We start from the raw sequence: 21338 nt of genomic DNA on the forward strand, positions 1-21338 counted from the left end.
TTGAGTTTTTTGTGTTTTATTTAATCAACTATAAAACAGAAATGAAAGACAGTGGTAAAGTCATGCCTGATTTATGGGTTCTGCTTCTCTTAGTTCCTGGAAGCAAATGAAGGGCTGCAGAAAATCCTTGTGGAAAAGAGGCGATGTAGGGATGCGTTTGTTGTAATCAAACAGCTAAGAGCTACACTGGCCTTTTGCTTTATGGGGAGAATGTGGAACTGTACCTCCCTACTGCAAGGTAATAAAGGTATATACTGCTGTCCCAGCTGGGCTTCTTACAAAGGTGGAACTGCTGTGTGACTCTCTAATCCTGCCTCTGGGTGTCCTGCGATAAAGGGACAGCATCTGCCTCTAACCCAGTCTGGGCTTGTTGCAAAGGAGGAACTGTGCAGTAGGGCTCCAGGCCTGCTTCTTGGACAAACTGGGAGAAAGTGAGGGCATCTGCTTCCTCTCCTGATCGGGACTTTTGCTCCAGGAAGAGGCCCATGTTGTCTCTGTATGGGAGGGCAATGGATCTGCTGAAGACAGGCTCTTCGATCCCCAGCAACTCCCTCACATGTCGTGAAATCACCTGAAATACAAGACAAAAACATCAGAAATTCTCACTTCATAGGGCAATATTATTATAATAATAGTATTATACACTGAGCAGAAAAATGAACCGAGTTTCTTAATTTTGGAACGTTTTCACTCTTGAATTTGCAACTCAGAAGGGCCATGATCTTGGCGTGACATTGTAAAAGGAAAGCAGACCGCTCATTCTCCAGATTTGCTGTGGGTGATAGCATCAGAGCTGCTCTCTTTAGTGGCACAAATAGCTTGGCCTTCCTGTTTGCGCTCGCAGAACAAACAAGTTATGGGTGACTGAGCTGGAGCCTATACTGCTTAATGCAAAAACATTGCTGTTTGCTAAGTTATATTGTCAACAACAGTCTATACACAGAAGAGGTGGAAAAACTAATTAAACCAATAAACCGTATTGCTCAAATCATGGGTGAGTGGCTGTAAGAGCCAGCTGGACCTGGCACTGTCAGTGAAGAGACTTGCCGTTATTTTTGAGTCACCTCTCAGAACGTAACCTTCCGATCTGCCCGAGGCTTTGAAATGCAGTTCTCAAGGTTTTACTCATCTTTCACAGCATTTCCTCAACACCTTCCCCCAACCTTGGCTTGACTCTCAAGAACCTTGTCTGAAATCAAAAGAACGCCGGAGTGATATTTTCAGTGGTTTTGATATCATTCAAAATACCAATACAGTGGAATTAAAACCAGCAGTAACTTCACCTGTCCATGCTGAGTAGCCTTCACAAAATGTAATGTGGAGTTCTGTATCAAACTGCCATTTCCCCTAAATTGCAAAATGTTTCTGTGTCACTGAACCGATGCTATCATGCTAATTTCTATGGTAACTATCTGGGTTTTGACTGTTTACAGCCTTTTGTTGATATTTCTTACTGGGAAGCTGGTGTGCCCCTGCGCACAGGTTTATGGCCTCACCTTTGCACCTGCTCCAGTCCACCCTTACTGACAGACCCAGGTGGGCCACGGTTTGCTCGGAGCTCTGCAAACCTGGATTCCAGTCAAGCAGGGCAGAGTTAGAAAACACAAACAGCGGGGTAGAGCATGGTCTTCAAGAACATCTAGGTTCCACTGAAGTCTGTCAGATGTGCCCAATTCACTTACAAGCTTCAGAAAACATTACTGAAAGAGACTCATTTCCCAGCTTGCTGAATTATGCCAGCTATCGCTTATTCTAGCTCTGATTAATTTCTTCTTAAGTTTCTGCAGGAGAAATAACAGGTTTTGCAGTTGATTTCTCTAGCCTGTGGCTTAGTGTTTCTCGGCTGTTAAACAACCACCATACAAAATCCCTGTATCCCAATGTGAGGGTGAGGATTAAAAAGCATATAAAATACTTGCCACCTTTGGCAAGTGCAAATGACTGACTACAAAGGTTGTGTCTGCTTGTACTAGAAATACTCTTTAAGGTGGCTGTCCAGAAAAAATCACCACTGCGATTTGATGCCTTCAACTCTGACCAACAGGCAAACTTGTGGTGCTGATCAATGTTTTTGGTGGCATATTCTATTTCAAACAAAGACTGAAGATTGTTCAGCGTAGTGGTGAAACTGCTTTTCGGTGCTCTAGAATAAAAAAGCAGCGCTCATACTCTATTCATTGGAGCATAAAGATTTTCTCCCTCCCTGGTTATTTGAATTTCTACCTTGTGTCCTCTGGGGAAAGCAACTGTAAATCACAATGCGAAACAAATGACTTCGCTCAGTAAATGCAGCCTCCAGTCCCTCTGTGGTTTCCATTACGGGGGAGGAGAAGGAAGAAAATGAAATTTAAGTCAACTTGCATTGATAAAGAATGGCATTAATGAATCAATTCTAGCAGAATCAAACTGCTTTGTCAAAGTACTACAACTTGGTAAATTATCCCTTCTAACCCCTGAAAAAAATGCAGTTGGATACCGCCTTTCTTTTAAAACCAGATAACTTTTCCCATCTGTGACCCAGAGTCTTGTCCTTATTCTGTGAAGAGCTTTGCTCTTCCAGGAAACATCTGTAAGGATTTTGGACCTGTTTTATCTGTTGAACTTTCCCTTACATTTTCCCTTTTAGGATTACTTGTGTGGTCAGTTTCAATTTCTCAGCCGATATTGAAAACAGGAACAAAAGACAGGCCTGCAACTAAAGCAAAGTTAGTTTGCAGCTGAAGCAAAACCTCAGTTTTATTCCTGGGCTTGTCTTAGTTCCATTACATGATTTTGAGTTGCTATTTTTCTCTTTGCTCCTATTTTCATAGAGCTCTGAGGACCTCACAGGGATGCTGATGCTCACTGCAGTCACACTGTTGCAGTCTGAGCTCACACCTCACGCCAGGTCTCTGTGTTTATGCTCTGTAGGCTCGGAAGGCTCTGACCACCAGGTGTATGCATACCTGCTTTGAACTGAGACTCCTGCTCAAACCTAGTACCTTTTGATCCCAAATCAGATTTCCTGCTGATCCTTCTGTATTAGCTGCATCTCTGCTAATATCAACAACATAAATCAGCCTAAAGTGGTTTTATCTAGGTTTCCTTCTACATTTCTTATTTTAAAGTGCTTTTTGGTATATAAATAGATTTCTTCAGTGACAAAGGCCTATGTTACCCTCTGTTTGGATTCAAGGTAGAGCTGTTTGACTTTGCAAGAGACCAGATTACAGCTTGATGTCAAAGGGAAGAACGCATTTAAAGAGAAGCATGAGATCAGCACAACCAAAACCACAGCCAACAGCAGATGACTGTGTTTCAGACACTGGATCCATCCCTGCACGACTGAAGACTCTGAAACATCTCTCAGAACCGTTCAAACAAACCTAAACTCGCACTTCTCTGTTGATGATTACTGCTTTGTAGGGCACATGCTAATTGTTAGATACCTCTTTGCTAGTATTTATCTTCAGCTGTTGTGTTTACTGACTTTAAGGGTGTGGTAACTGCAAGCCACAGCAGTCAAACCACAGATCCCAGGAAAGAGAAAGACAAATTGTTATTAATTTCTCCATTTTACACTCTGTAAAACATAGGCAACACCTGTGCTGCTTCCACAGTTTAGTCATGTGCACGACCTCTTTCAAAAATCCACATCTCCTTTGGCTAAAGCCTGCTTTGGCTGAGGTTTGGAGCTATAATGGGAAGTAGACCAAAACATAATAATCACAAAAGCTAGAAGTTTTAGTGGGTCCTTTAACGTTTTGGTGTTAACCCAAACTTCATAACCAGCATCTCCAATATCTTATACCACTACACTTCTGCTGATTTTAATATAATTACACGATTCTGTAGAAAAGCAGTGTGATTTAATGAAGAGTAAACTTCAGCGTGTTTCAAATACTGAGCTGTAATACTTAGGCAATGAGCTGTTTAGGTAAGGTTTCTTGCTTCCTATTATCACCCCTAAATGAGGCAATAAAAGATCCAAGAATACGCTCCTCCATCATGGTTCTAGTGAAAACTCAATGAATTTAAAAGGATAGAAAAATGTCATACTTATATTTTAGATGTGAAATGATTCTTTTCTAAACCTTCAGGAATCTGGAAGGCCAAACTATAGCTAAGAGCTTAACCATTGTTGTTTGTTAAAGAAAAGATGGCTTGAAAGGAAAATTACATGTTTATAAAACAGGGAAGAGGCAGAGATATTGTTTGTGTTCAGCAGGGCATAAAACAAGGAAGCAATAATGAATTGACCTGCTGCTGCTTGAGAGCTGTGCTTCAATCGCTGCATGTTAAAGCTGACCAGATTTACAGATGCTCCACAAATCAAGTCAGATCAGCAAGTGGAAAATTACTGAAAAGAAATTCTGAGGGCGTTTCTAGGAAAGCCATGTGCACCTCGCTAGGGATTTTTGCGGGGTCAGAGGAGGAATGCAGGCTAACAGCAAGGCCAAGCACTCCTGAGGTACTTGTGGCATGCTGGAGAGGCAGCACGCCGTCTCCACGGATTTACACCCGAGGACTCGTCAAACCCCCGTTTGCCCGAGGGATTTGTTTGCCCAGTTTCGGGCCCGCTCTCTGAGCACCCCGCCGAGGCGGCCGGGAAGGCGGCGAGCGTAGGCCGGGGCACCTGCGTGTGGCCGAAGTCGGTGAGGCCCGTGGCGGGCGGGCTGCTGCAGTTCACCAGGACGAGGCGGCGGCCGGCGATGCCGTTGGCTCTGAAGCACTCCTGGGGGGAAGCGGAGCGGGTCAGCCGCGGGCTCACCCCCCCCACCCCCCCGCCGTGCGGCAGACCCCGCACCTCGTACTGGGGGAAGCCGAGCCGCGCCACCCACTCGGCCACCTCCGCGGCGCTCCGGGCCGGGCCGGGCCGGGCCGGGCGGGCCCCGCCGCGGGCTCCGGGGCTCCACGTTCCCGTGGCAACCCGCACTTCCTGCGGCCGCCCCGCGCCGTCCCTGCCCCGGCGCCGCTCGGGTGTTTCCGGCAGGGCGCTTCGGCTCCGCTCGGCAGTTTCCGCGCCGGGCCGCCCGCGCCCATGTCGGCCGTGCCGCCCGCCGCCGCCTCGGGACCTCGGTTCGAGCCCCCGGCCGCCGGGGCGCCGGGCGGCATCAGCGGCCCCCACGGCGGGGAGCGGCGGCGGCCCCGGGGCCCCTCAGGTACGGGGCGGGGGCGGCGAGCTGGGGCCGGGGGCCGCCCGCCTCCCGCGGGAGGGGCTGGGGGCGCGCAGGGGGCCCTCCGGGAGGGTGCTGGGCGGGGGGTTGGGGCTCGGGGCAGCGCAGGAGCCGCCAGGGAGGCTTCGGCTTCGTGGCGGCGGCCCGGGGGCTCCCAGCTGCGGGGCCAAGTCCAGCCTTGGCTCCTTCTGTATTACCCCGGCTTCGGAGAGCGGTTCTGCGCCGGGACCGCCTCAGTCCTGGTGCTCCCTTTTTCACGGTCGAGGCGCTTAAAAGCGTTCGCCCTGCAGGATGCCGGGTGCAGCCTGCAGCGCGGCAGGCTGGTGCAGCTTTCCGTCCCGCAGCCACGCGACCTCGCCAGCGTTTGGGTGTCGTTTCCCTCCTGCCTGAGCGGCTGTAAGTACCGCGAGTTATTTCACCTTCCCGCGTGTTCTGTTTGTCGTTAGAAAACGAAGATGCAGCCCGAGAGACAGAGCTTGCGGATCAGCCGGCGGAGTCCTCGCAGTCCAGCGCCTCGCAGCGCGGGTAGGAAACGCTCCTGTGCGGTGTGGCCCGCGTGCGTGACAGCCCCTTTCACCCCCGCCGCCTCCTCTGTCCGAGAGCTGGCTCCGTGAAGGTGGAGAGAGGAGATGGGAGACAATTGTCGGCTGTCGGACAGTATATACTGGAATCAGTGTAGGAGGAGTTGTTCCCGTAGGCTTAAGGTTGTTTTAAAGCCCATGAAATAGCGAAGTGCAGTTCATGGCTCACCTTTTTGGATCACAGAATCAGTCAGGCTGGGGAGAACGCTGGTAGGTTTTGTAGTCAACAAGAACTAATGAGCATTCGGCAGGAAATTTTCTCTGTTCTCTCTGAAGGACGGCTTAATAATTAAGCATTTCCACCATGTATAGTTCTGGTGAAAGCTGAGCTAGAAAATGCATTTTACTGTTTTTTGGCAGCGTTGTTTGTTTTTTATTCTTCACCCGTTGTCTTTCACGTCACGCTTCCCTTAATGCTGCTGATCAACCACCTTATCAGATGCGGCTTGTTATTACCTGTTGGGCAGATGGTGCTTGTGGTCAATCTGCTGGCTGCAAACACAAACGCTGCATGCAGTGGAGTTTTCATTTACTAGCATGCATGTGTTGCATGCGACACAATTTTAGAAATTTGCAAGTTAAATTTGTCAGATGGAAGATCACACTATTCATTAAATAACGACCTCATTAAGAAAATTAAAAAAAAAATCAACCAATGACCCTAGTTACTAGAATAGCAGTTTGATGTCATCTTGGCTTGATGCAAATGACATCGATATTAACTTTCTTGACCCCAAATGTGTTTTTATATCACTCTTTACTATGTCCTCTAATTTTCTTTAAAGAATGAATGTAGGCTGTGAGCAGAATGGCCAAAGTAGATGCTGGATGCTCATGGATGTTACCTGATAAATTGTATAAGTTGAATCTCCTTTGAAAGGAAGGGGGACGGTCCAAAAGGGTTACTTGAAGAGGAATTGGCTGAACATTTTATTTGTAGATCTGCTTACAGAGCTTGTACATTCTTCCAGTCGGAGTACAGATCTGGAAACAAAAGCCACATTTGCCCTGTTCTGGTCACCTGTATAGATGCAGCACGGAATGTCTCTGAGTTGAGCTGCGATAAAAATAAATCAATTAACTGTTCCAGGCTACACTGATAGTCTGATCTCTTGTTAATGAGAATATTTGTCCTTTGTGAAAGGAGAAATTTGAGGAAATATGTATGTAGTTTTCATTACTTCTGTGTTCTCACACTTACGATCCTTCAGACCGAGGCAGTTTACATTAGTCTTGTAGTGCTGAGAGAAGGCTTCACTTTTCAAAAAGGAGACTGTTACTAAAGACTAGGTTGCTTCTCATGGAGGTTTCGCGTAGTGTCTAACAGTATGTCAGAGAAGACTTGTTTGGGCATCCATTTGAGTTCATTTGGGATGACAACTCTTTCCAGTTATATACAACATGCAGGAGGTTGTTTTTTAAACAGTAATTTAGAAAAATCTTCACAAGAGAAAGAATGTCAAGGTTGTTGTTTCCTTTCCTGCTTATTCTTTTACTTCTTTGTACATTTCTTTTTGTTCTGACATGTCCATCTCCTCTTGTCACAGTGCAGATCTTGGACCTCTTTACTCTTGTGCTGCCACTGTATGTCTTACAGCTTGCTTGTCTGTGTAGCATATTTGGACACAACAGAGAGGGATCTGTGTGTTCTCTGTATTTCTTGGGATTGCTAACGGGAAAGCTGTGATGGACCGCTTAAACTGAGGGCGTTTTCAGGATGGCTGTCCAAACTGTTTCAAATCCTTTCATTGATCCAGCTGGCCTGTGATGGAATATACGGGTGTCATGTACTAGCTGGCATAGCAGAAGTTGTCCTTTCTTGAGCAGAAAAAGTTACTGCTGATTTCTGTGCTTCGTACGGTGTTATGAGTTCCTCCTGGGGAAATGAGGGCAGAAGTGGGGTGTTGGAGGGCTCTTTGCACAGGTGGTGGGTGCTGACCGCAGGAGGCTGGTTGCCTCCTGTCCCCTTGAATTCCAGTTGCAGAGCGGAGTGAGCCCTGTCATGGCTGAGCTCTGCCACTTGTACCCTGGGTGTAAGTGCTAAATTGTAGTGCTCTCTTCCTCCGAGAGGTCGCAGATTAGGTCGCCTGTGAGTGTCGGAGTGACAGAGGATTCGAAGGAAGAAGGTTGCACTTTGAAGGACCAGGAAGCGGCTGAACTAGAAGAGAAGCTGCCTGACCAAACCCAGCCCACCAAAGAGGTAAGTGGGTGTTTCTTAACTTTAAAAGAAAGGAAAAGAGGTGCAGCGACATTTCTTCCACCCTGCTGCTGTGCTTAATGACTGTGGGACTGAGGCTTTAAGGACTGTTAATATGAAAATAATATTAACGTAGATTCAGTTATATTTCTTCTATATGTTAGTGGGAAGTAAAAGTTATCAATTAGCCTTGTGAAATCCCTTGTGCCTTTGGCTAGTCCTTACTTCCCTGCAGTTTTTGGCTTGTTAAGGCTTCAAGGTTATTTTCACCTTCTGCGTCTTGTCTGGGTCTTTTGGGGATTCCCTTCTTGCAGATTTATGGGAGAGGGAGCTGAAGGGAATCTGCCATCTTTCGTTTCTTTTGGTGAGCAGCCAATTTGGTTGCACTACAAATACATTTGGGAAATGCTTTGCAAGTAGCACGCAGCTCAGGAGCTGTGCATTTTTATACATTAGGAGAGGGGGCTGGCCCTAATAAACCAGATGGACCTTTACCCAGGATGCAGTGAATGTCGGTGTGATCGTGGTGCAGTCTAAATGCAGACAGAGCTGAAAAGCTCTCCCTAGAGAGACAGTGCCTTGGGAGTGCTTTCCAAGAGTAGTCCTCTAAATCTGCAAGGCTGTTTGTTGCTTTGCTGAAGGATGACAGTTAGCTCGGAGGCAGATGCAAACATGTGCCTGCCCAGCCTCCTGGGGAGGCTGAGGGGTCTGTAATTTGTGACATTAATGCAGCATTTTTCTCCAGAGTTTATGAATTTGGTGCTGTGGCGGGGAATAATGCAGAGGTGCCTCAGAACCAGCTGTTTCTTTTCAGCTGTAACAGAAGCTTCTGCAGGATCCGACTTGACTTCAGGAAGATTCTTAGATTATTACTGATTTGTTTTAAGTCCAGCTGAGGACTTTCTTATTTTGATAATCTGTGTGACTCTGTGCTTTGTGCAGGAAGCTGTTGTTCGAATGACCAACTACCACATACATCAAGGAGGAGGGGATATAGTCATGATTCAGTCGGATCACACTGGTGCTGTGGATATCCTTTCTGCTGAGCTGGAGACTGCAGACCTCCTTGGGGAGCAGAGGAAAGGTGAGGCCTGAAAGGACAACACTTGTCAATGACTCTGTGGGCACTTTTAAAGTGCCAGTGCCTGCCTTGGCCAGAGAAGAGCAGAGGCTGTGTCAGGGGCACTGCTGGCTCCTGCTGGAAGTGTGGGTTCTTGGCTAGTGTTGTGCAAAAACTTCACATCTGCTTCTGGGAGCAGGCTCCAGGATAAGAGAGTCTTATCAGAAATAGCTTCGCTGTTTTCATGTAACAGTTTGTTGGTAGTGAAAAGTAAGATGAGCTGCTGATCTTTCTCCCTTGTCTCAGCTCAGCCTCCCCCTCTGGCTCCACCCACTACGTGGACCATGGGGAAGATGAAGGAATTCAAAACCAAGGTGGGAAAGGAGAAGAATGCTAGGATGGTGGTGAAGCGAGGTGAGGTGGTGACGGTCCGTGTGCCAACCCATCCTGATGGGAAACGTCTTTGCTGGGAGTTCGCTACAGATGACTACGACATCGGATTTGGAGTCTATTTTGACTGGACCACTGTTACTAGCACTGCCATTACTGTTCAGGTCAGCGAATCCAGTGATGAGGAGGATGAAGAGGAGGAAGAAGAAATTGAAGGTTGGTGCAAAGCTCATGAAGGTTAATTTGTGGTGCTTCTTGCCATGCTGCTGCATGTCTGTCAGATGCTGTAATTTCCATCTACTTTGCTTACCCAGACTGCTTATCTCTGCAGCCTTTTGGGTTTTGGTTAGGCTGTAATGAGAAAGCATTTAACCCTTCCTGCTCTAGCATATGTCAGTGGCTGTTATTCTCCAAGAACATTCCTGAAATTCAGCACACCGAAAAATAAATCAGAAATCACTTGTTCAGCTTCCAGCCGATAATGAGATTAGGGTCTGAAACTTTAACTTGAGTGTTTTGCTCAGCCTCTGAGGCTGAGAAATCTCTGGTGGCAGGTGGGAGCAAAAAGGTTCTTTTTTGTGTGTGTGTGTTTTGTTGTTTGTTTGTGTCTTTTCTCCCAGTATATCAGGCGCTCCTGTTGACTGCATTTGGGAGGACTGCTGCCTGTGTCCTTGTAGCTGTGAGAAGCATGTTACCTGTTCTTTGTCTTAAGTGTATTTGTGACTAGTGCAGCTGGGGGATTGTTGTCTGAAATTATTCTTGCAAGTTCTCCAAAGTATGTAAGTTCCTATGTGAGGAGTTTATTCTTGGAGAAGTGAATCTAGGCTGTACAAACACAGTGAGGTTATAGCTAAGACCTTTCCTGCCTTTCCTTTGCTCCACGTCCATATCAGTGGAGCGCTTTATGGAGTCCCTGTTGTGGCACGTATAAAAGGAGTGAGCTGGCTAGAAGGTAAGTCCAGGGAGAGGAGACCAGTCTGGCAGGCCGGTGTACACTGTCTTCCCAAGAGAACTGTTTCTCAGCACGCCCTTTACCATGGTAAGGGAAGTGGGTCTTTGTTAGTAGTATTGGCAGAGAGCTCAGGGCAGACACTATGTGTAATGCTATCGTAGTTAGCCCTCCATGTATTTGTGGGTCTCTGTAATCTGGTCTTATCTTTTTCTGGACTGTCTAGCAGATTAACAGGCTCTGTCCTACTTCTCTGCTCTCTCCCATTCAGGACTCGCCCCTGTGGGTGATGTGGAAAGGGGCTCCAAAAGCTACCTGCGGAACCGCTACGGAGAGATCATGCCTGTGTATCGAAGGGACAGCCATCGGGAGGTGCAGGCAGGCAGCCACGACTACCCAGGCGAGGGCATCTACCTGCTGAAATTTGATAACTCCTACTCCCTCCTCCGCAATAAGACTCTCTTCTTTCATGTCTATTACACTAGCTGAAGGGATGGGAAGGGGCAGGGATGGCAGGCAGGCAGTACTGAGCGTGGCAGGCTGCCGCCCTGCCCTGGTACTCCCCGATGGGCACTGCTGTGTGACAGAACCAAGGCACAACTCTGCCACCTCCTCTTCAGACACAACCTGGTTTCTCCTCGCATCCTCCTTCCCAGCTGTCCCAGTGGAGAAAGGTGGCTGTGACTCTCTGGTTGTCCATGGGCAGCTGTTCTTTCTGTAAAACTTCCCAAGTCCTGCTCTGTGCGGGCATCCGGCTGGGCCTTTGTTGTAGCCAGTAAATGCCCGGAGGCCAGGTTCAGGTGGTCACGGTTTCGTTCTGTTGCACTGGTACGAAATGAAGTCAAAATATTCTTGATATGTTACTGTTTTGTAAATAGGTCTTTAGACTCTTCTGCTGCATCTGGATCACTAGAGGGCAGCTGTCAGCTGCAGTGAGCCAAAAGCATGGCTGGCTTGTCTCCTAACCACTGATAATGTTATCACCTACCACTGCTAACGTCACCAGCAGCCAGCGCTTCCTTCATTCTCATGGGAGGGGATGCAGCATGGCCAGTGGCAGCCAGGTCGTGCTAACAACAGCCAGCCCCAGCCTACGGTAGGGTTAGGATAGGGTGTGGGAGCTGTGGAGGAAGGCGCACACCTAGAAGTTCATAGGAGGATTTTCCTATGGATTAAGATTTGGATGTTGCATCTGTTGATTATAGGGATATAAAAGTTATGATTAAAGCTCCGGTGACCACCAAAAGATTATTTTTTTTCCCCTCCTGTCATCCAGATGTAAAACAGAAGAAATGATTTACTGCTGTGTTGAATAAGTACAAAACGGCTAGGATACAACCAATAAATATACAGGAAATGTTTCTCAGTAGCAGCATGTTTGTTCACTGGTATTGCTGCCAGCTGGATAATAGCATATGTAGCAAGGAAAATGCTCCCCAGGGAAGTGTAGTTTGTCAGCTGCTATTTCTGTTACAAAGGTATTGTTGCAAAAGAGTATCTCTGCTCAGAAAATCAAAAGGGATGGAATTTAACCAATCCTTTCTGTAAACCAGAATCAGCTAGGCCATTGCAAACCCTGGCCACGTGGCAAAGGATGGAGTTCCTTGCCTGTTTTGGTGGCTAGCGATGGCATTAGCAATCACTTTCTGCTCGAGTATTGGCAGAGTTGAACAAGGATTAAGTTAATCCTTTGGAGATTAATTTTAAATCACATTTATCTGTAAGTGGTGTTTATTTTACTACTTTTAACTTAAAATCGTGCTCTTTTTAAGAATACTGCTGTATTTACATTTTGATACCTCTTTGCAGAGACACAAAATGGCTGTTTGCATGGTGATTCTAGTAGAGTTCTGAGTTTTATTTTTAAATCCTCCAGGTAAAGCACCTCTACTTGGTCCATTCCTTCTATTGAGAGGGAACGATGGACAAAATGATTTTTGGGTAGTTAAAGCCAAAGATTTAACTCTCCTAGGAGGGCTGCATATTTCCTATTGAGGCTATATGGTAATGCTGTGCAATTTGCTCTATATTCAAGCTCTTCTTTTTACTATCTCTGCTTACTTTTTCACTACCCCAGAGCACTTAGGAGGTCAAGAAGGTGTGAGAGAGAAGTTTACAGTGGAGCAGCCGGAGCTGGGAGCACAGGAGAATGGAAACCAGAAGACTGGTTGGATCACAATTACTTTCAGGGTGAGCAGGCAGGGAGCAGAGCTGATCAGGGTAAGCAGCAGAGCTGCTGCCACTCTGGGCCCTGTGATGGAGGGAAAAGCAGTCACCTTTCTCAAAGGAGAGAGAACCTGGCAAGAGGGGAACTGCAAAGCTGCATTATTCAAGTAGAGGGAAGCATAGGACAATCTTACAGGGAGGTAGAACAGTAGGATTTGGTATGTGCCAGAGTAAGGTGATCTTTCATTTAGCAGCCTGGGGAGGACTATTCCTTCCTTTAGCCCCTCTTGGGGAGACAAAGGACCATAAGGTTCTCCCCTTTTTTCTTCTGTTGCCTATCAAGTTCTTAGACACTAAGCAGAAGATGACAGAAAAGGCCTTTTGGTCTGTCTGACCAAAAATGTCAGTGTCACCCCGCTTGATGACTGCCTTTGGTCCTTTCTGATATGATCTGCAGGGTGCTGTGTGCACTTGCTGCTTAATGTATGAGGCACAGTCTGGCACCTGGTCCACTTTCTAATTAGGATTTTTTTTATCACAAAGGGAATTTTGACCTGTACACACATTAGATTTTCTAGAATTATCGACCCTCAGTTATACAATTTACTCTGTACTAGTGTGTTATTACCACTAAAGAACTGTTGCCCCTATAATGTGGCCTCCATATTGCTAATTCACAGCCACTTCCCCCCCCCCATCTATATTTTGCTTATATCACGATTCAAAATACATTTTGTCATGTTGTAAGAGGTTAATAAGGCCTGCCTCGCTACCAGTTCTGGCTCCTTCCCGAAACAAATACTATGTGCAAGTTATCAAGGTATTAGTGGTTTTAGTGAAGATATAAGTTGCCTTGTAGATGGTGATCCTATTGCTCAGTTCTAGCTTTCTGAAGCATGGGACAACCTTTTAATGAGGCTCAGGTCACTTGTTTGGAACTGTCCCCATCTCCTAGTCCCACTGACCTAAGCTTAACAGTAGCACTGAATATGGTACGTCATCCCAATCCGTATGTGCCTGTCCTGCAAACACACTGTGCCCATAAATAGGCCTGCTGCAGTGGAACTGAAAGTGTTTGCTGTGTGTTATTTTGATACTTCGGTTTCCCAGATGTATCTGGTATCTCTTAAGAACACAAAATAGTTTTAGACATGGAATATTTCATCTGCAGGAAACAGAAGCTTCACAGTTGTACAGGATAATTGTTCTTTGTTTATTCTTTAATTTCCACATTACGTGAATATGTTGTTTCTCAGGTATTCAAATACCATTCATTATCCAAGTGACAACTTCTCTTTGGAAGGATATGTAGTCTTTATTCATTTTCTGATAAATTCACTAGCTTGGCTGCATGGCTAGTGATTAACAGCAGCCATTCTTATTCAAAATTGAACCCACAGTTGGTTCAAAGAAGTAATCTTATTTCTCATGTGTCTTTTTTTCTGCCTTCTGTGTCTCCTGGACTTGTATCTAATCCTGCTATCTGCTGAGGCAGCGATGGAAGCCCTTCTTATTTTAATTGGAGACCTGTGGAACTAGACCTTGGGTCTAGAAAGAAAAATGAATTTAAAAGGCAGTTGCACTTCAGAGAGGGAAATTAATCTTTAAGAAAGGAAAATTTCTTATTTTTCTCCTGAAGGAAGATTTCAGATCAGTTTTAAAAAATGTGTTTCTTCTTCCAGTAGATTGTGTCTAGAAATTCAAAAAGCTCAATTAAGGGATAAGCTTCTTTTGCATTTTGCAAACAGTCTTTTTTTTTTTAAATTGGGTTTGCTTTTGTAAAAGCACGAAATTGTTTTCCATTTTGTTTCGAATATAATTTAGATCTAAAAATAAGATATCAGTGTTCAGCCAGAGACATTAGACAGCCCTGTAGCATAGGACTTGCATAAAAATTAGGTTGTATAATTGTTTATTTATAATAATTGTTACAATCTGTTGGACATTTTTTGATGTCAAAGAAGGTCATAAGCTACCCATTGTTTTCTCTTATTTTCCCCCTTAGCAGTAGTGTAGCAGCAGGAGTTTAAAATGTATGCACTTCACTGAGGAGTTAAAATTGCTTAATCAAGGACCACGTTACTGATTGAATTTACTCACAAACTCTTTGGAGGCCTGCAATATGGATTCATGTGAAAGATTATTGGTGGCAGGCATAGGCTAGTTGCAAATTAAGGTTTGGGACCCATTTAATAGTTATGTAAATTAATATTGCTAACGAGCCGTTTACACAAACAGGTAAGATGAAAATGTGTGTTTAAATCTAAGTAGAGAAAGAGCTTAGTTGACTGACTTAAGGTGCTAAGATGAAAGTCGAGTTACTATGCAACTCGGTCTAAAAGGTAGCCACGCTCTTTTCTTTTTGGCTCCCTCCTGTGCGCTTGTCTCCTTGTAACTGTGTGCACGTAACCACGTACAGCCTGCAGTGGGGCCAGTTGTGCTGCTGGACCTGGTAGGGTGGGCTACAGGTGACCCTTGTCACACGTCCAGTTGCTGAAAGTAGTACTCATTCTTGTGAGCTGAGAATCGGGATAGAGAATGAATCCCTAAATGAATTCACTTTTTTTTTTTTTTTAACCCCACTGCTTATACCCTTCTTCCTTGTCTCACTACCCCAACTAAAACAGCTCTATAGAGGAGGATTTATCACAAGGTGCCTTAGGAGCAGGGAGCATGTCTGAAATAAGAGCCATAGATGTCATTAAGCCAAGGGGTTTCTTCTCCCTGTTTCTCTGCCCGTTCAAGTACACGGGAAGCACTAACTAAGGTCAAGCAAGGAGAGCCCCAGTAGGCTGTTCCTGGAGATTTAAGCTGTTTGTTAGACTGCCTTGTTGCTGTAAGATGAGTAGTAAAATTGTGTTTGAGTTTTCTGGCACCATAGAATCTTTGCCTTTGGAAATCATATGCTGCTGTCAGATATTGGGGAACACCAGAGGACAACTCCTTTTGATATGCTGATGCTAAGCCTGAGGACCGGAAAAACACTAGATAGATAGACATAGATAGCATTCCTTGTGGCCATTCACCATTTTCCCTAAGAAGCTTCTGAATCCAGTGCTGAGGGGTGTGTGCTTATGTGTATTGAGACCAGGTGAGAGACCAAAGCAACAAAGTTTTTATGATCTCCAAATGGGAGAGAAATTTCTCCAATTCTCATATCTGGGAGAAATATTGGATGTGATGATTAATGTCATGTAGATGTAGCAGAACATCTGAATTGGTAGAATGGAAAACTGTTAACCGATCTTGTTAAATATGTTAGCTAACTGGACTGTGAAAGAAGCCAGGAGTTAAGCTGGAATCAAAGTGCTAAGTCATCTAAATAAGTGCATTTGCAGTAAATACAAACTAACTATAAGGTTTTAGAGCATACATCAAACTGCAGAGTTCAAACACATCTTGCTAGGAGGAGAATTTTCTGTGGGACTATTCCATATTTGCCTCCAAAGAGTCTCTGGCATCTTATTCTGAAACACTTGTGCTGTTGCAGCTGAAGACAGATCATCGGGCTGAGTGAATCTGACTCCACTTGACATTTCTGTATTCTGTTTTGAATTTTACATGTTGCTTTCTCAGAAGCATCATCACAAGAAATACGTACCCTTTATCAGGCAGGGAGAGGAAGACTTCTGTGATTTGTTGGTTAGGGTTATCTAGTTTAAGCCCATCTGGACTGGTGAGTCAAGTCCCTTACACAAGAAGCTGGATGCCAAACCACTAAGTTCAGAGCTAAAGAGGCTTTGCCAAGTAAAATCCTTGAAGTTTAGGAACTGTTCTCAGAAACTGAATAGTTGGTGATGATCTCTGTGCAACCTCCAGGATGCCCAAGTGACTAACTGCTCACCTCAGGGTGAAACAATCTGCTCTCAACTCGCTGCTCCAGGCTGATAGCATAGTCTTGCAATGGAGAGTGTCTTGTAGCTGGTTATGCTTTTTTTTTGCCTTTTTTTTTCCCCAGATGTATATTCTTGTGAACTGTAATGGTTGTCTGTAAGTCCTTATTTATGTGATATATTTATGATGTCCTGTAATCTCAAAACTGAGTTCTCTGCACCAACCTGTTGCTTTTCATCTCCTCCCAAGAGATGATTTTTAAGTGGAGAACAGGATATTTTAACGAGAGGTGGCACTGACTCTCTCTTGCTGAAGGGCACATGTGAAGATATATTTATAGCGTGCTTGCATTCCTTCTGGGCTTGGTTTGTATTGTTTATATTTAATGTGTTGTGGCTGATTTGTAATAGTATATTGGAACTTATTCCCTTTAAATAAACTTTTCACTATGCAATCACTCCCTTTGTCTTCTGTTTAAAGCAAGTGAATGTCTTCATATGAGAAACCAAACTACAGACTTTCCAACAAAACATGAATGCAATAAAGCTTCTATGAGCAAAGAAGCAGTAGCTATTAAAGATGTACTTTGGAGTGTACCAAACATTCTAGTTGCAAATGGATAGGAAGATGCTCTGTTGTCAGCTAGTGATTATGGCTTTAGCCAGGAATTTTTCTGTCTGTTAAAATGACTGTCAGGGATTTTTTATTCTTCATATTCTCTGCAGCACTTGAGATTATACTGAATATTTGAAGAACTCGAGGGGAACAAGCTAGTAGCCAAGCTCATATAATTTTAACCAAGTAGAATTTGAATGGTCTTCCTCCCAGTGCTTAATACTGGTACTTTTCACCTCCATTTGCAGAGATCCTCTATGGCTAACTAATCTGTTACTAAAGCTTTCAATTTGAAGGTTTAAAAACATCCTTTCAGTTATCACATACTGATGAAATTATCTAAAGAAAAGTGCCCTTCACAATTTCCTCATAGCTGCTTGACTGTCAGCTTCATCTTGCTATGAAAACTGTATTTACACAGCCAGAAGGAAATATCTTCAGAGAACACCTCCTGGTCAAAACGAGAACTGAGCTTTAGCCGTCCTTTCTCTTTTGTCTTGTTTCAAAACCCCGTGGGACAAGTACTGCAGAAGTTCACATGTCTTTGTTCTCATCCTGTGTTTGCCTGGAACTTTTCTACAAAATAATTGATGGGCAGGAGCAATCATACAGAAAGATGATCAAAGGGATAGATGACTGCCAAGTTACACATTTCATCTGTTTTATTTATTTATTTATTTAAGAGCACATAAAAGAAACAGTGCTGCAGCTATTTGATAACCATTAGCTCACTATGAATCTCTGTCCTCTGTCATGGCTCAGGCATTTGGCCAAGAGGACAATAAAGCAAGTTGGTAGGGATGCAGAGAAGTGATGTGAAATTTCACAAGGTTAGTCATTTCCTACCCTTTCCATATTTTTTGTGGTTGGACTGCAGCAGGAATGGTCTGATCTCACGCAGCTCTGCAAAGGTCTCACTTGAGTGGGCTGGGTTGGCCCTGCATCAGAGGCCACTCTTTTTTCCAGTTGTGTGTGGGCAACATTGTTCCTTTGGCCACCGAAGCCCTGTCACTGATTTCAGTGTTGTCTGGTTATCGACAGCAGTTTTAAACTTAGTGGTATTCACTGTTGTAGTAGTGGGGTTGGATACGCAATGGAATACACACTCTGTAGTAAAGAATATGCTTTTTTATTATTTACTCCCGTCTTGTCTTCTTTTGGTGGTAGTCCCGATTGCTGAATACAAGCTCCTCTTTTTGCAAGCTACAAGAAATATTCACTGATAACATTACTGAGGAATCAGAAAACTATTCCTCCCCAGAAGGGGATGCGTGGCTCGGGTTCTAGAAATGTGTATAATTCGCTACAGAGACAAGGACGGGGCCTGGTTTAGGATGTGAGAGCACTTTGCTGTCCCTCCTCCTTGCCATCAGGTCACGGCCACAGAAGCACGAGCAGGGAAACGCAGGCACGGCGGTGCTTGGCGCCCTTCTTCCTGCTCGCAGGAGCGGAGCCTGAGGGCAGCGGGGCCGGTTCCCTGTCCCCCAGTTCTGTCTCCGGGCCTTCTCCCCGCAAGGCCGGAGGCGGGGGGGCGGCTGATGGCCGGCTGCCGCCCGCAGCTGCGCCGCCGTTCGGCGCCTTAATGGCGGCACCCCACAGCCCCTCACTCCTCTCCCCCCATCCCCGCAGCCATGCTGCCCGCCTGCCGCCGTCCCGCCGCCTGGGGCGGGTTAGGGCTGGGTCCGGGCCCGGGCCCGTCAGCGGGCGGTGGTGCCCGTCAGGGCGGCCTCGCCTTCTACGCGCTGTGGGGGCTGCGGGAGCCGCCGCGGCGGCTGGGCAGGTGCGGCCGGGCTGGGCTCCCCTCGGGCCCGGGGGCTCTCTGCGGCCATGCTCCCTTCTCGGGCCATCTATTTCTTTGTCATGACCCTGTGCAACCTCCTCTTAAACCAAAGCAAACCCTCTCCTTCTCTTCTCCCCCGGTATAAAGATGTTTCCACACCTTTTCATGCATTTCTGAGCCTTCTGTGTACTTCTCTATGATTTTCTCCCTTGTTTTTTTCTCCCAGCCAATCCAGCAAGATGGGCTACCAGGCTTGGCTGCCCCTGCCGCTGCCCAAGCAGCTGGTAGTGTTTGGGCTGGGGGACTGGAGCTCATACTCCCCGGACACGAGCATCGCCGTGGATGTGCTGGTGGCGCCGGGTGTCGGAGCGCAGCGGCTCGGCACGCTGGGGCCCACCCGCAGGTAGTGGCAGGACTGGGTGCTGTTGGGTGTCACTGGGGTGCCCTAAAAACATGGGGTGCTGCTGGCACCTTCCCCGGGCCGCTCAGCCCTGCCAGTCCTCCCAGCCTGCTGTGAGTCTTCTCTGCAGCTCAGAGGGAAAGTGGCCAGAGGGGCTTTGGTAAGGTCTGAGGGTGGGTATGGGTCAGGAAGCAGCTGTCCTGTCCCACCAGGGGGTGGTGAGACCTTGACTTTGGTGCCGTCAAGATACTTTTCTGGATGGAGACGTAAATTACAAGTCTTTCAGCAGTGAAGTTGTGATGGGTGTCTTCTGAGCAGTATCAGCATCTAGGGGTAAGAGATGACAAGGACAGGAGGTGAGGTGCCAAATCATGCTCCTCAGCATTCCCCTTGTCCCCAGAGACAGCTGATGGGGCTACAGGGAGCTCCTTGCTGTAAACAATGCTGTGCTAATGAAAGTAGGTGCAGCCTTGTGGTCAGCAGTATACAGCCTCTGTCTTTGGGAACCACTTGGATGATGGCAGGATTTTTGCAAGCAGAGCTGGTCCTAGACGAGGTGGACCTGAGGAACATGATTTCTGCCTTCCTTATTTTCCTTTCCCTTGGCTTTATACAGACGAGACCAGAGACTCTTGGGGTGATTTGGGGAAGGGTAAATGCAGCAGGACTGTGGGACGCAACCAAATGTCACAGGTGCATTGTTTATATTAAAGGTATCGTGGATCCTGTGAAACAATCTGTTTAGGATAGGAAGTCTTTTTTTAACTGTCTACTGTGAAGACTAGTTGGATAGGAGAGAGTACAGAATATTTCCCCTTTGCCTCTTATAGGCTGTATGAGTTCCCAGACCAGCTTGCGTCTTGGTAATGGAGTGAAATAAAATCAGAGACAGCTCCTACTTTGTTCTGTTTCGTGAGGTTATATTTGTACATCTAAACATAAGCTAGTCTCTATAGCTTCTTGTGATGTTTTCAATTTCTTTTCAGCTGCTTTGAGGGCTGGGTCTTTTTTCGCTTTGGGGTGTTATTTGTGAGTACAGGAGCAAGAATTCTTCACTGGTTGGTGTCGGTTGTGGGCTGAAAACCCATGGTCCCCTGTGCAGGTCTCTGGTGTGGGAAGGTGACTGGAGGATGGATATTTTTATGGCCTCCTTGAAAGAGATGGACAAAGGCAACTCTGTGAAACTTGTCCTGACTGTTGATGGACAGGTAAAAGAAACAAGAACCTCTTCTCTTCCTGTACTGGGTCACAAACTACTTCAGCTTTGCCAGCTTGGAACTACAGACTTCCTTTCCTATCCACTTATTTTTCTTCTCTTTACTACTTCAAGGCAGAGGCATGTCACACAGATCTATTAATACATGTCTGTACTGAACCTCAACTCTCTTGATATTCTAGTACTTTTCCCTAAACACAACTTTACTAAAATGCCCCATGCATTGCAGCAGGTATGCCACAGAGTATGGGTTCAGTTCCAATTCTCCTCTCTCTTGGATTTGTGGTACATAAACCATTGCTTTACCATGCTAAAGTTCTTGGATTTAGTATCTTTTAGTGTCTGGCTTTGATTTTCTTTTTTCCCCAAAAAAACATGGGCTATTCCATTGCAGGGAGCCTGTCCCTTGCAGTACTTATTTTTGCTCACCCTTTGTGGCTGACAGCTAGTAAACTAACTTGTTCTTTTATTTTTACACTGCCCATCGCTGGTCCTGTTGCAGCTGCTCCGAGGAATCTCCAGCAGCACGCCTGCCCGCCCGTTTCTGGTCCCGGAGATGACCCCGTCCCCCGTGCTCCCAGCTGACGATGTGCCCCTCAGTCAGGACCTGGAGGATCCTTGTGCTGTATGTGTTCTCTGGATACTTCCTCTCATTATTTCACCCCTCCTTAGTATATGCTCCCTCCCTTGAAGCTGCTCAGTTCACATCTAGCAGCAGCACTTGCTGCCATTCTCTTACTGAAGGCCTGGTTAAGCAGGTTTTGGAGTTAAAGATTCACTTAGGCTACAGAAATTGGTTAATTACACTCTCAGGTGAAATGCCTTTGAATGGGTTGAATTTAACAGCCTTTGATGGGATCAGTCCACTTGGCTACTCCTAGAACAGATGGCCCTCCTGCCTTTCCAATCGCCTCTGTGCAAGCTGTGCCCATGGCAGCCAGCAGTCTGAAAGCAGACCGCTGGCTGGGCACCTAGCAGCAGGAGGCTGTGTGGT

General features: G+C 46.0%; 2 protein-coding genes and 1 long non-coding RNA gene across 4 annotated transcripts in view; 2 read left to right on the forward strand and 1 right to left on the reverse strand.

The window, feature by feature from the left end:
* Positions 1 to 7813, reverse strand: LOC121071480. The gene is made up of 2 exons (XR_005820626.1): positions 5576 to 7813; positions 1 to 571 (listed from the first exon to the last, which is right to left on the reverse strand). It is a non-coding gene; the product is annotated as an uncharacterized LOC121071480 (long non-coding RNA).
* TMED8 (transmembrane p24 trafficking protein family member 8) lies at positions 4999 to 16787 on the forward strand. The gene is made up of 6 exons (XM_040559747.1): positions 4999 to 5141; positions 5603 to 5681; positions 7808 to 7937; positions 8877 to 9018; positions 9301 to 9600; positions 10605 to 16787. The coding sequence occupies exons 1-6, from the start codon at positions 5021 to 5023 to the stop codon at positions 10820 to 10822; spliced, it is 990 nt and encodes a 329-aa protein (XP_040415681.1). The 5' UTR covers positions 4999 to 5020; the 3' UTR covers positions 10823 to 16787.
* Positions 12335 to 21338, forward strand: part of LOC121071472 (RING finger protein B-like) — a 15720-nt gene continuing 6716 nt past the window's right edge. Inside the window, exons 1-4 of one of the 2 annotated variants that reach the window (XM_040559734.1) lie at positions 17186 to 18728; positions 18955 to 19131; positions 20231 to 20336; positions 20847 to 20969. In XM_040559734.1, coding sequence (XP_040415668.1) covers positions 18580 to 18728; positions 18955 to 19131; positions 20231 to 20336; positions 20847 to 20969 — 555 coding nt within the window. In that variant the 5' untranslated portion in view covers positions 17186 to 18579. Of the gene's footprint in view, positions 12524 to 17185; positions 18729 to 18954; positions 19132 to 20230; positions 20337 to 20846; positions 20970 to 21338 lie in introns of those variants that run through there. The other variant, XM_040559735.1, reaches the window with a different exon arrangement.

The sequence above is a fragment of the Cygnus olor genome, chromosome 5 (genome assembly GCF_009769625.2).
Source record: "Cygnus olor isolate bCygOlo1 chromosome 5, bCygOlo1.pri.v2, whole genome shotgun sequence".
Classification (NCBI taxonomy): Eukaryota; Metazoa; Chordata; class Aves; order Anseriformes; family Anatidae; genus Cygnus; species Cygnus olor.

Bases quoted from the DNA above. Each gene is read 5' to 3' on its own strand.
- TMED8 (XM_040559747.1), top strand. From the start codon at position 5,021: ATGTCGGCCGTGCCGCCCGCCGCCGCCTCGGGACCTCGGTTCGAGCCC. The intron at 5,682-7,807 runs GTAGGAAACGCT...TTCCTCCGAGAG, and splicing joins TCCAGCGCCTCGCAGCGCGG to GTCGCAGATTAGGTCGCCTG. The intron at 7,938-8,876 runs GTAAGTGGGTGT...TGCTTTGTGCAG, and splicing joins AAACCCAGCCCACCAAAGAG to GAAGCTGTTGTTCGAATGAC.